The following is a 13791-nucleotide window of genomic DNA, read 5'->3' as shown; positions in this document are numbered from 1 at the left end:
AGAATGGCAGCAGGAAGAGCTCCCCTCTCCCATGGGAGAGGATCACACCCCGATCTCCAGGGGAAGCAGCTCTTGAGCAGCAACAGAACAATCCTGCCTTTCCTATGGCCCATGTCAGCCCCCACAGCAGCAGAGGATCAGGGCAGTGGCTTTTATTTTATATTTTGCAGGCCTCAGGAAAAAGAGGATTTCAGAGGGATTTGAACACAGGTCCCTAAATAGCTCCTTAGAATTAAGAGGTTTCATAAAGGATTATTTCAAGTGGCTGCCTATGGTGGGAGGGAGAGGCTGGTAGTGCTGGGCAGGCGAGGGGGCAGAGGAAAGGCAGGAGTGCTGTAGGTGAGCACAGGGGACCACAATCCCCTTCTGAACCACAGCAGTGGGAACAGGGGAGCATCCCACACCCTGGCTATGTGTCCTCTGTTTTGGGTGAGTCAGAAGGAATGAGGAGCAGAGTGGTGGTCAGCAGATGTGACACACCTTGGGAACAGGACAAAAGTGGTTCTTGCAGTCAATGAACAGGTATGGCTGCTTTGACAGACCCACCCACAGTGGCATTTCAGAGGTGTGGGATGAGCTTAGGGGGGTCTACCACCATCCCTGACTCTAGATGGGAAACCTGTGCCTGATGGAGGTGGGAATGCTCTTCTAGTGCTAAGGATTGGATGAGTTTGAAATGCTGGAGAAGGGGATCAATCCATCAGACAGAGCTTGACTAAGGGCAAATTCCTATTTGCAGGGTTATGCATGCCAGACTTCACAGATCCAAATATTCATGGTGGAAATAAAGTAGCGCAAAAACAGGAAAGGCCACAAAATCTTTCAGAACAGGCACAGCTCTGTGCACACTGGTGGAATGTGGGTTGAAATGTCTTTCTGAAAATACCAGGAGATAGTATTGCATGGCACAACATTTTCTGGTGCAAAGAGGAAGAGAAATATCTGGAACTTCATTATAATTTTGATATTGGGATGGAAATTGGTTCTTAGGTTCTTAGAGCCTCTGTGGGATCCTGAGCTCCAGCTTTCAGTAGGCAGAAGGTTTGAGCAAGAGGCTAAGCCACAGGCATGCAGGAAGGAGTTCTAAGCTGGAAGAAGAAGTGAGAGAAACAAGGAAGAGAGGCTGGTGATAATAGAAAGAGATAGAAATAAGGAAAGAATAGAAAGGAGAAGAGAAAGGGGGAGAGCTGTAATTTGACAGTAGTGGAACTAAGAAAGCAGGAGGAGAAAAGCTGAGGTAGATAATTTCCACTGGACAGATGATAGCAGGGAAGGACTGAGGCAAGAGAACAAAAAGGATCAAGGCAGGAGAGAGAGCAAAGGAGAAGGTCACAAGCAGAAAACTGAGTAAATGGTTAAATCTCACCAAATATTGTTATTATGAGCAGCCCCTGCTGCTACATCTGGAATGATGTACCACAGGCAGGGCCACAAGTCAGAGAGATGCTGGGGCTAAAATCCTAGCAAATATGAATTGGGAGTTTAGAGATTTCCTCAGCAACCAGGGAAAGAACTTTGTTTTCTGGACCCTTCCTTCTCCGCCCCTCTGGAGGAACAACCTTTGAACAGCTCTGACAGCAATCAAACTCTTTGGCCAAGAGTTAAAAAAATTACCACTGACACTGATTTGTTCTTCCTCAGACCTGAGCTGCCCCAATGAAGTTGGAAGAAACAAAGTCTTCCACGGTTTTAAGGCCTCGCTCAAAAATTGAGTCCTTTGCCCATCACGCACCTATGCCACCCTCAGTCTGCACTTGAGGGGAGGGAGGTTGCGGGATCTGGATGCACAGGCAAAAGCAGGTCTCTAGAAGGGTCACTACTGCAAAGTTTAGAGCTTTAACACATTTTTTGAGCACAGATGTCCCTCTCTAAGGTCATACATGTTTATAAAGAGTGGTTTCCTTATTGCCCTGGTTCATAAAAATAGGTGAAATTGAAATAGAAGTTTTCAGCTATACTGGCACAGACAATTAAGGGACAAGGAAAGATGACACGTCTGTAACTGGCTGAGATTAATGGTAATGAGCTATGATTGCAGCTTTCAGTGTTTGGTTTTTGGCTCTACAATACCAAGCCTGTAAATTCAGCATTTCCTCATGTCTATTTAACAGCTGCGGTTTTTTTGACACAAACACTGTAACAATTACACGTAGGACAGGGCATGATCTCAGCTCAGGGTGTTGGACACCACAAAACATGAACTTACTGCCCAGCAGCCATAACTGCTGAGGGCCATGTGTACAAATACAAATTGGTTACACATCTGAAGCAACATTAATCAAGATTCACTGATGAGTTGGCAGGGGACCCACTCCTGAAGGGGTCTGACTTTAGCTTTCACCAGAAAACTTCTTTGTTCCTTCTGTTACTGATCCACAGGCTGGAAGATTGGCAGGAGAGCAGGTTGGCCCCGTGCTCTGGCGAGTCCTGGGGACAGGGAGCACAGGGCCAACCTGCAGCATTTTGAAGCTACTATTGGAGTGCAAGACAATTGTGCAAAGGCTCATCACTCAGCTGTCACCTGCAGTAGGACCCTGGGGGACTACAGTGTGTCACTTCCGAGACCAGACTCTTTGGTAGGAAAGGTAGGTGGGACTTACCTTTTCTCGGATGCTCATTTATGCGTTTGTTGATTCTGATCTGGAGCTGGGAGTGTGAGCAGACCTGGCAATGCTGTGCCAGGGGAGGGGAGAGACTAATCAGCACTGAGTCACAGCATGTGTGCTCATCAAACACTCTGTGTACAGGGCTATCTCTGTGCGGGGTCACTGGGAGGCTGGCACAACCGCAGCGTCACTGCCACACCTACACGTGGTGCTGTGATCAGCCACCTCCTTTCGCAAAGCTTTATCACCAAGAAATATGCTGCTGTTTTAGGATGGCTCTGAAACACTTCCCAGCCTTCTCCAAGGTGTTACTCTCCTCCAGCACCATCTACAAGAACTCACAGCCCTCTGTGGTTTGTGTGTTGGGAGTTGGGATGTGCCAGTGACAGCAGCTGACTGAACAGACACTTCCCAAGGGAAGTCAGCACTGGTTCACAGGGGTGGGTATGAGCATGGTGGCTGCATCCTGCCAACTGCCTCAGGAGTTCTTGCCTTCCACCAGCTGGGATTTAGGTGTGGCCACTTCCTGAAAAAGGTGCAAACTGAACCATCCATGGGCATTATGCTCCACCTTACTGTTTCCCACCCAGTGACAGAGTCAGAGAGCGTGCTTGGCAGAAACTACCCTGTTTCTTCTTGGGTGGAGATTTGCACAGTGCTGTAAAATCTCTATCACGCAGCCTTGCTTCTGCATGAAGCTTGTGGTCAGTGTAGGAGACTTGAACAGCCTGTAGCAAGGAGCCCTCCATTTACCCTTTTAGCTGCCTTTTAGGTCAGGGTGTGGCTACTGCACACAGCTGCAAAGGGCAGGATGCTCCAGAAAAGAAAGGCTGCCTGCTCCACTGGGCTCAGGCTCACAGTGCCAGCCCCAATGGATGCAGCGAACACGTCTGGAGACTGTGCAGGGCTGAAACACGGCACCTGTGAGCAGCACACACTGTCCTTAAGGCCTTCTCTGGGTGTAGGGTCCTACAGCTACCAGCATGCAGAACTCCTCACTAGAATCCCTTGTTCTGCACTAGAATCCTTTGCTCTGCACATCCCCTCCAGTTACGTATTTGCTGGTGTTTTATGCTCCATCAATCAACAGCCATCTGGGATTTGAACCTGGTGGCAGCAATCTCTCTGGGGTGAAGCACAGCCGTGTGCTGCGCGATGCTCTGTGGAGTTTCACATGGAAAGGCAAGAAAAACAGAAGTGGACAGGAATCAGTCTAAGCTCTCTAGAGACACCACCTCTCCTCAGGAGGAGGAAGACGTGGGCACCAGCTGCTCCTCCCTGAGGGCCTGGACCAGGATGTTGCAGGATGAAGATGGTCACCGCACAATGCCCTGGTGGCAGCTTGTTCAGGGCCTTGGTCAGCCATGCCAGGAGGAAGAGCCATGAACAGGTTCCTCCACCGGGTCCTCTCTTGGACAAGCAAAAGCCACTGCAGAGCCAGGGACAGCAAGCTGTGCCAGAGGAGCTTGAGGGACAACGTGGAGTGGGCAGCTACAGGGCAGGGTGAGGAGTTCGGGCCTTCCTCCTACACGGCAGCATTCGAGATCCTCCCATTCAAGGACGTCTTTGGCTGGAGGCCGTTGTTCTGAGCGTGCACCTCTGGCCTGGGCTGTGTCATCTGCTGCAAACGCTGCCCGGGAACGAAAGGAGAGAGTGTGTCAGCCAGGGCTGGGGGCAGCAGCTGAGGGCTGGGACCCTCGGCCCAAGGCTCAGAGCTGACCCTGGTTACAGGGCGAGGGGATGGTGCATGGAGCGACTCCTCCAGCATTTGGCAGTACCCCGAAAGCTTCTGCAAGTCACCTTTGCTTTGATGCTGCACAGAGCACAGCAGCTCCTCCTTTTACCTGAAACATGGGGAGCACCCTGATAACAGAGGCAAACTGTTACCAGGCGAGACCAGCGGCAAGGAGGAACAAGAGAGAGCTGCAATGCCACAGGCTTCAGAGCAGACTCATTTTCCCATTAGGGTTGATTACAAAGCATTACTAAGTAACTACAGCAGCTTAACAAGGTTGCAGTCTGTGCCTTTGATGCAGATCAGAACATCGGCCTGCACAAACCTGTGCACAGCAGCAACTCCTGTCACCCTGAGCTGATCAAAAGAAAATTGCAGAGTCAAGTAAAGTGAAGCAAGAACCCAGGAAAATATGGAGGGGCAAATCATTACGGGAAATGTGTGGCATCAAGAGTGATGAAGAAGAATGAACCACTTTTGCCAGTCAGGGAGGGACTGATGCTGAGCACTGCAGAAGAGAATGCAGAGGAGGATTAAGCCTGACCTGAACAGACTCACTAAGACAGGTAGAACCTCTTTCCAGTAAAGGGAAACAAGCTCCTACCCTCCAACACCACTGAAGTGGCTGTTGCTGGGTGAAGTCCCTGAAATGTTCACTGAACTGCTTCTGCCATTCATGGTATTTTTTCCCTCTCTCGCATTCATGCTCAGTAGGATCAAAATGACTTGTAATCTTTCCTGTCTGTCAAAACCACTTTATTCAGGATTGGCATCTAATTTCCCTCCAGCTCTATTACAAATTAATCCAGGATCTGTGCATATAAGAGGCCAAGAATTCTCTCTGTCTCTCTGCTACCAGCACAGGCACACACAGATTAGCCTACTTTCTTCCTGCTGCCATCTGCTGCTCACTTCTGGGTCTATGAATGATTGAGAGGGGTCTGGGTCTCGTGATGTTTGTGGGCAATGTTAGAGGAAGAGTCAGATAGGGAGGGTGCACATCAGCCACTCATGCTGTTTACTGGTACTGATGGTTTGCACAAGATGCTGAGGGGATGGGTGGAAACACACTCATGGGGCTTCCCTCCATGCCCCTGGGGCTGCACAGGAGTACACAGCACTCTGGAAGCACTATGGATGTACTCAGCACAAGCCCTTGGTCAGGAGGAGTCGAGCTACTCCTGGGAGGTTGCAGAGCAGTCGGGGCTCCCCCAGATGCTGTGATGTGCTCTCTCCATTTCCAGTGAACAGGATTGAGAGTAGGCAAAGAGTTGAACCCATATCTGTGCTTTCAGGCTTCCCTTCCCCCTTTTCAACTCACATTATGAGTGAATAAGGAATCTTTTAAATGTCTGAGAAAGGGCCTACTATTGGAATTGCCCTGGCCTTCAACCTGAAATCAACAAAGTGGCTTGACATAACACCCTGGCTTGAGTCCTGCAGGAAGGACAAGTACCTAAACCCAGCTTCAGATGAGAAAACAGAAACTGAAAGCAGATATGAGACCCCAAATCCACCAACTTCCCACATCAGAGCCCATCCAAATGGAAGGCTGGGAGGAAGAAAATGCAAACCCACCTGCAACTTCACCTCAAAGGTAGAGAACCCGAAGCTGACCTCAGCCCAGTAATTCCAGCCATAACTTTTCTGAGTCAAACTTTGTTAAAATACGGCATCCCTAAAGTAAGCTCATGTGATTTAGATGGCATCTGGTTGCTGTTCCAGCTGGGCTGGGAAAGCCATAAATCAACACTCCTGGGGTGACTTCCTACACCCGTAGCTTGTGGCAGACAGCACTGAGCCAGGGACTTGGGGCACAGTGCTCTCAAGACTGAATGTCAACACTGTAAATAAAATCTGAACAGTAGGGTGTGACCTAGAGGCTCATGATTCACTGCTACATAAAATCCTGCACAAATTACTAAAGAAAATGTTTTAAACAAGGCTAGTGTGGTGGGTATTGTGGGTCTTTCTTGTTTCCTAACCCCTCAGTGACTGAGTGAACTGAAAAGCACATGACAAACCACCCCTGTGCTTGTCTCTGCTGCTGGCAGGGCCTAGCCTGAGATATTTCAGGATTCGGGCCTGGAGGATGCTGATCTCCCTGCTGAGGAGTGCCAAGAAAACTTGCTCATAGCCAGGGACTGTCAGGAGCTGGGATTTCTCTGGGTCAAGAAACCTCAAAGATTTCTTCCCAAACTCTTCCATGGCTCCAATACCCCACACCAAAGGGATATTCAGGGGAGGAGGGCTCCATTTTTGTGGTGGTGACCACACAAATCTCAACGAGGAACAACAGACATAGGGGTAGACCACCTGAAGGTCCACCTGCATGTCCAGCCACAGCCCAGCAGAGCTTCCAGGGTTCAGATGTGTCCTGCTCAGCTGTGCTGGCAGGTCCTCTCCAGCGAGCCCATGTCACTGGAGGCTGTTCAGTGCCCTGGGACTGATCTGAGCCCTCCCTGGGGGAGAGGGTGCACAAAGCTCCTGCAGCACCAGCCTGCTGCAGTCTGACAGCTCTGTCAGCACAGGGCTGCTTGGTCCAGGCTCAGTTCAGGGAGGAACTTGTCCTGAGCAGAGAGCAGAATGGTGAAGCTGTTCCTACCTGCCGGAGAGTCCCTGTTGAGGTGAAGAAAGAGTAGAGCATGTACCCTGGAATCAGAACCATGGAGGACAGGGCCATGAGCCAGCCGATGCCTTGTCCCCACGCAGGATAGACGTATTTTCCCAGTGTCAGAGGGGTCATTTCCACCACACTGAAGAAGAACACACCCTGGAAAAGATCCCCAGCCATTGCAGGGGAGAGTGTGCAAAATCAGGGTCCAGCCATTCTTTGCTTCATTATCCTCTTAGGTCCCAACAGCCTTACAGGAACCCAACAGCTCTACATTAGTCTAGATTCTTTCAGCCCATCAGCTGGTAATTTCATATAATTTCTTCCTATCCTACGTAAAAAGCTGGAATTGGAATACCCCTGATTTCCTTCTTCACTAGACTACTCAGACAAGCAGCGCCCCCACAGCAGCTCCTATGCAAGTTAACAGCATCCTCACAGCTGGTCTCAGGAGTCTTCATCTTCCTGTCACTGGCCTTATCACACCACTGCCTGCACTGCTTCTGCTGAAAGGGTAGGAGCCTGCAAAGGCCAAATTGCTCTGAAGTCAGTTATCCTGCATTTGGTGATAGGTTTTGTTCTCATAAGCCTGTCAGAGGCTGAAGCTGGAGTAGCTGAAAGCCAGAACCAATAACAGCTTTTTAAAACATTAAATTATTTTGCTTATCTTCTGGCATCTCAGAAAAAAAAAAAAAAGAATTAAAAACTGATGGCCTCATTTAGATTAAAAGCAATCATCTAGAACTTCTTTACGGGTGATTTCCAGCAGGCAGAGTGAAAGAGGCTCCTGTATCACTTTATCCATCCCAAGTCTGCCTAGGACCTCCTTACACCAGACCTGTGCTGGGTTGAGAGCACAGTGTTTCCCTAAAGCCCATTTAGAGGCCTTTCTAAAGCCCCTCCTGCAGATAGGATTCCTTGGGTCTTACCAGGCAGACAAGAGGTGTGAAGAAGGCCCAGCAGATCTTCCACCAGATGCAAGGCTTGTAGCCAATCATTTCTTCAATGTTCCTGTAAAACCTGTTCACACCTACAAGAAGAAATGAGCACTGGAAAAAACCCCCATCTCTGCACCATGAGAGGTCCTCCCCTCTTCTCATGGCAGAGCACAGGCCAGGCACAGCAAGTGGGTGACGATGCTGTGGCATGAGAAGCATTAGCTGGAGGGGACGGGGTACTGGGACACAAACTCATGCTAACAGCTCCCATGTTCCTGGTGTTCTCTTGAGGGCCCAGAGGGAAGGACCCCGGGTATCTACCAGTCTGTGCAGAGGTCTTTGTGATGGCCTGCAGAAGTGAGAGGACAGCCTTCCACTCCTGATTTCCTGAAGTTATCAGTCTAAGCTATTTTCAGTTGCAAAATTGTCATTGTTGTCACTGGCTTCGGCTTTTTAAGTAACTCACTATGCCCATAGGGGAAACACAGGAACGAGGTGTTTTGTGCTTACCATAACACCAAGAAATTGAGATGGTCTCAAAGAAGACAAGAAAGAGAAGACACATGCCACTAGCTGAGTAGTAATCAAACAGCTTGAAGACATAAATGCCGCCCTTAAAAGACAAAAACAAGGTCAAGGAGCTCAGTTATAGATTATGATCGACAATATCAGCCAGCAGCTTGGATTGCTACTGTCTCTGACTGTTGGTTTAATGTTAATCTCCTTGGACAGTACAGCCACTGTTGCAATGTTTCCACTGGAGTCTGGTTCCCAGCAGCAAAACTGATGTGCTCTTGCAGACAATTACCCAGCCTGTTTTAGCATAGCCGAGGGTGAGGAGAAAAGAAGAAATTCACTAGGCTCTGTTATATTCCTCTGCTTTAGAAGGAGTCAATTTAGTGTGCTCTGTCCCTCCCAGGAGTTTTGCCTTGCCTCTTCATGAACTCACACTGCTCCACAAATGGTCTTCAGACCACCCAGCCCTCAGTTCCCCTCATGTGAACCTCAGCTTCAGCTCCAGAGGTTAAAGCCCCCAAGAGACTGGGTTTTTTTGTGTTATCTTAACTCTTTGCAGCAAGCATTCCCTAAATTTGGCCTCTGTTGGCTTGAGTCCTTATTGCAAATAGCGGAACACCAGGCCAGACTGGCCTGTAGGTCACCAATAGGATGGAGGCATCCTAAGTCACTTGAGATGTAGCAGTGATGAGCAAACCCCTTTATCCAGAATAGCAGAAATGCTGTCACTTCTCCCAAAGCTTTGGTGTTGTGCTATGCCAGGGTGGCCAGAAAGGTGTCAGGAATGGAGGGGCAAGCATAGCCATCTGTACCTGCGTGATGTTGGAGAATCCAATGAGGTAAGAGATGAAGCAGACCACTGCGATGAAGATCTTCTTCCTGGCTCTCAGAACTCGAGGGTATTCATCCATCAGGGCTGTAATGAACCCTTCCACAGTGCAGAACTATGGGAGAAGGCATACACCAAGGATGGATGGATGGATGGATGGATAGATATAAAAGTATCTTAGCCTGACATCAACCCCACACACATTTAACTTCAGTGCTGAGAACCTTAGTGATTTATAGACTCTCTGCAGACTCTAGAAAAGAAAGAGGCATCTCTGCACAAAGTTGGTCTGAACCATCTTCTGAAAATTCATCTCTCTCCCCACTGAATATAGATGGAGCTAAAATCACTGAAGTTAAATACTTAAAAATAGCTGAGATAAATCTCTGCCTTTTGCTTCTCATGAAAAGCCACCACTTTCTTCCCCCAAACTCTCTAGGGCCTCCCCATCACTGCCCTGCTCCCCACGTGCCAGGGCCTGCGTCACAGTTGTGTGTCTGGCTGCTGCTGGGACATGTGCCGGACTTTGATCGCTCTTCCCTTCTTGCTCTTCTCCGCCCGTGGCAACAGCACTTGTGCTGTTCAATGATCTAAAACACTCAGTAAGGACCTGCATTACCCAGTCTCGTGTGCATGTGAATAACATCTGACTACCCAGTCCTTGGCTTTATTTCACTTTTTCAAGCACACAACATTAAATGCATGCAGCACACCAAAAGCCCAGCCTCACAGCGCAGCATCTTTCTAGAGACGGAAACCCCTGGATGGTTTGTGCAGCACTGTACCAGGCACAGTATAATAATGTTGTCTGCACATAACACATAACAAAATCCCCATGAGTGTTGCCTTCCAGTTTTCCTACTAGTTCTGCCTTCTGACACAAGGGCAGTTGGACTGTATATATGTGAAGTGCATCCTTCCCTCCTATTTCTTGATAAAGTGTGAGATTTACTTTTATATCTCGCTCCCAGGAACTACAGGTAACATACCTCTCTCAGAGAGCACATCATGCCTCTAGCTACAACCCTGGAAATTTATGAGGGCAGCAAACTGGCTTCCCTGGTCACGCTGAGCAAATGTACAGTGCAATGAAAACTGAAGCGGTTTCATCACTTTTTGATGTCAGTGACTTCCCTGTCCCTGGGAATAAAAAACGCCCCTGGAGTGGAGGTGAAGGTATACAGACCAAAAAGAGCAGCAGGGGGTTGGGAAGATGTGCGGAAGAACAATGGAGAGCCTGAGCCTATAGCTGGGCAGGGATGGGGGAAGAGCTTGCACACTGCTGACTGCTGGGGCTGGCTTCCACGTGGGCCGGAGCAAGGCAAAGGGAGATGTGCATGCCCAGGGTTTTACACCCGCACAGAAAGCCAGTATTCCCGGAGCGTCAAAGCTCAACTGCTTCCACCTGAATTTTTAATGAGCTAAGCTTTTTTGTTGGACACGAGTGCCATTAAAGCATCTTTTGCCATTCATGCATGGGTTCAGCTGCCTTTATAGCCACTGACAATGAGTTCTTCACCCCATCCCACCTGGCTTGTTGTCTGGAAGAGTCAGGACTGAGCCGGCACCAGAGTGTGAAGAGATAGCACGACTAAAAAACCACTGTCAAAAGCCATTCCTTCCACATGGATGCACGGCCAGGCACTGCTGGAGACATTGCAGGGCCAGGGGATCTGAGACCAGAAAGGGAAATGGGCTTGGAGGGAAACAGGGGTGGTCAGGGGCAGAGGGTGGAGTCCAGCAGAGAAGGAGCAAAGAAAATGGTGCCGTAGATAATGGGATGGAGTAGAACTGACAGCCCTTTGGTGCAGGAAGAAGGATCAAAGTCAGGGAATGCACAGAGGGAAAGACAGGGAGATGGGTGATGAGGAACAGGGCTACAAAGTGAGTTGAATTCTCTTTGTCTCCTATGAAAATTAAGCTCCTGCGTAATGGATGAGGTGGAGAAGCAAATGGTTGTACATTGCTTTTTCCAGCCATAGAACAGGCAATTTAGTGGAAATTGCCTCATGACAGCCTCAGACTTCATAGGGGATGCATCCTGGAGGAGGCTCAGCTTTCCAGCCCCAGGGACGGCAGCTGCCTGGCCTGAGGTTCACTTTTCCCAGCCTACAGACCAAACCTTGGCTGCTTGGACAAGATATGTAGGCACCTGAATGAAAGCATTCTGCTTTCAGAGTGGTGAGGAGCTGAGCACTGGGGCCTCCTGTTCTTGCCTCTTCAGTCTGCTTTCCAAAAAATTCTGCTTTTCCCACCAACTCTCTCCAGCCACAATTTTTAGTACATATTCTTCTCTTCCTCATGTATCACCCCACGATCTTATTTCTTTCCTAAGCATTTTATTTCCATTAACTTCTCTCTTTTGCTCTTTTTCCTGTTCAGGGACTTAATTATTACACAAGCTGCTGGGTCCAGTAGTCTGGGCTTGGAAGTCAATATAGTCAGGAGCTCTGTCTGAAGGAGAGTCTCTCTCCCACCCTCTCCCAATGTCAAGGGCTTGCTATTCCCTCCTCAGCCACACAGAGCTCCCTGCTGGGATGCACGGACCCGTGGGTAGTTTGACCACAGCTGCCAGATGTGCAGCCGAGATCCATGAGAGTGGTCTCACTGCTGGCAGCTGGAAAGCCTCATGACCAACCCGTGTGAGGTGGCCTCATATGGGGCAGACACAGGCTGACAGTCACAAGACTTGCCAGCTCCCCTGGGGAATAAATGCCTGACCTGGAAACTGGTAGGTTAAAAGGAAGCATCAGCATATTACGAAAGAGGGTCCAGACGGGAGAGAGCTGCAGCCCGGCCGGATCGGAGCAGAGGGAGCACCAAGGCACGCGAGTGAGGGCACAGGAGGGAGGTGTCTGTCAGAACTGGGCTGCTGACCCAAATGAAAAATACCCGCTCCCCATCTGCAAATGCCACGCAGGATGTGTAATCAGCACGTAGAAAAACAATTATTTTTTTAACGGAATGCTTCAGAATGCATGTGGAATTGCAGCCACTGCTGTTGGTTGCTTTATATGCATAAGCTGCCATGCTGCTGCTGGTGTGTTTGAATGAATCAGAGCTCCAGCACGCAGACAGAAAGCTTCTTTGCATGTATTTAGCTGTGCTTTTCAAAAGCTTGTTTTCCTTTTGATGCTTCATTCCCCCCCAGCCTCTTCCTCCAGGCAACGATAGCCCCCCACAGACTGCCTGCCCTCCCAGACTGCCTGTCAGAAGGGACGTGGAGAATTTCAAGGGGTGTTTTAGAAGCAAATGCAGCAAATAAATTCCACAGAGTGCTTACAGGGCTTGTTGTCATGTCTCGGACTATTTACCAGCACTGAGTGAGTAATCCATGGAGATAATTTTTTTTTTCTGTAAATGTAGCTTCTTTCAGAACATTTAGGCATTATTTGATTTTTTTAATTCTTTTTTTTTCTAAATAATGTCTGTGGTAATCCAGTCATGAGCTTTATAATCTGTTTATGAGAGTGTGACATGACTGAAAACCAGATTTGGTTGATTAGATTTTTCTGGAAACCAAGTGTGATTGTGAAGGAGGCTTGGGTTTATGAACACTACCTGTAATCCAAGAGAGCATCCATTTTGTACTGGAGGTTTGTGCTGCAGCAGAAGAGCATGTGGGCACAAGGGAGGATATGACAGACCAAGCGCAGGCTTTTGCAGGAACCTTTGATTTTGATGCACTCAAAAGGAAGGCACGCTGCAATTCACTGCTTCACTGGGTAGCTACTTTTATGTGGAATTATCAGGAAAAAGAAATATCACCACTTGTAAAAACACGGAGATAATGGTTTTTGTTTTGTTTTGTAAGGGCTCTGAGGGGGCAGGGTGGAGACATCTAACAACTACATCTAACTGCTTCCCCCTCAAGTATCTTGTAAAACTTACCTGATGGCAAAGCAACCAGGGTACCCAGGGACCAGCCTCTTCCAAGGCACGACTCCTTCCTTCTGCCAGGACCTATCCCTGCTAACCTATGGACCAGGCCAGGGAGCTGCAGCTCTGCTCAGGGCTGCAGTTGGCATCAACAACAATGCCAAAATGCTGCATGAAAGCACAGCCCTCACCACGAGAGAGTGAAAAAACGCTCTGCTAGCACTGTCCCAAGTGCAGAAGGGGACACCACCCTTGTACCTGAAGACATTTTTGTATCTTCCCTCACTTTGTCCCTGGGTCACCTGACTCACCTGACTGTCCAGACCCAGCATCATCAGCATGGAGAAGAAGAGGATTGACCAGAGTGGAGACAGGGGCAGCTGTGTGACAACCTGCGGGTAGGCGAGGAAAGCCAGTCCAGGACCTGCAGTAATGAAAAGAGGGATGAGCCCATGTTTACAAAGCATCTGATGGGAAGTCTGGGCTAGGGGCCATGGTTAAATAGAGAGACAACAATTACAGCCAAGAACTGTGGGGTTTTTGTATAGGAGCTAGGAACACCTGAGCCTTTGTGCCTGTGACACAGCAACCCAGTGGGATGCATGGAGGCAGGATGGGGAGACAGAAATGACTGGAGAAACAAGTCCTGCAAGCAAGAAAGTCATCAAATTATT

General features: G+C 48.9%; 1 protein-coding gene across 5 annotated transcripts in view; it reads right to left on the bottom strand.

Moving 5' to 3' along the window:
• Nucleotides 1-711: 711 nt before the first annotated feature.
• LOC116443525 (sodium- and chloride-dependent GABA transporter 1-like) overlaps nt 712-13791 on the bottom strand; it is a 34984-nt gene continuing 21904 nt past the window's right edge. For all 5 annotated transcript variants that reach the window (XM_032107723.1, XM_032107724.1, XM_032107725.1 and 2 more), the window contains 6 exons: nt 13429-13541; nt 9222-9353; nt 8404-8506; nt 7885-7985; nt 6947-7114; nt 712-4236 (listed from right to left, as the gene is read on the bottom strand). In XM_032107723.1, coding sequence (XP_031963614.1) covers nt 4132-4236; nt 6947-7114; nt 7885-7985; nt 8404-8506; nt 9222-9353; nt 13429-13541 — 722 coding nt within the window. In that variant the 3' untranslated portion in view covers nt 712-4131. The remainder of the gene's footprint in view (nt 4237-6946; nt 7115-7884; nt 7986-8403; nt 8507-9221; nt 9354-13428; nt 13542-13791) is intronic.

This window comes from Corvus moneduloides, chromosome 4, assembly GCF_009650955.1.
Source record: "Corvus moneduloides isolate bCorMon1 chromosome 4, bCorMon1.pri, whole genome shotgun sequence".
NCBI lineage: Eukaryota > Metazoa > Chordata > Aves > Passeriformes > Corvidae > Corvus > Corvus moneduloides.
Note: the sequence above shows the minus strand (reverse complement) of the source record. Positions and strands in the feature narration are given on the sequence as shown.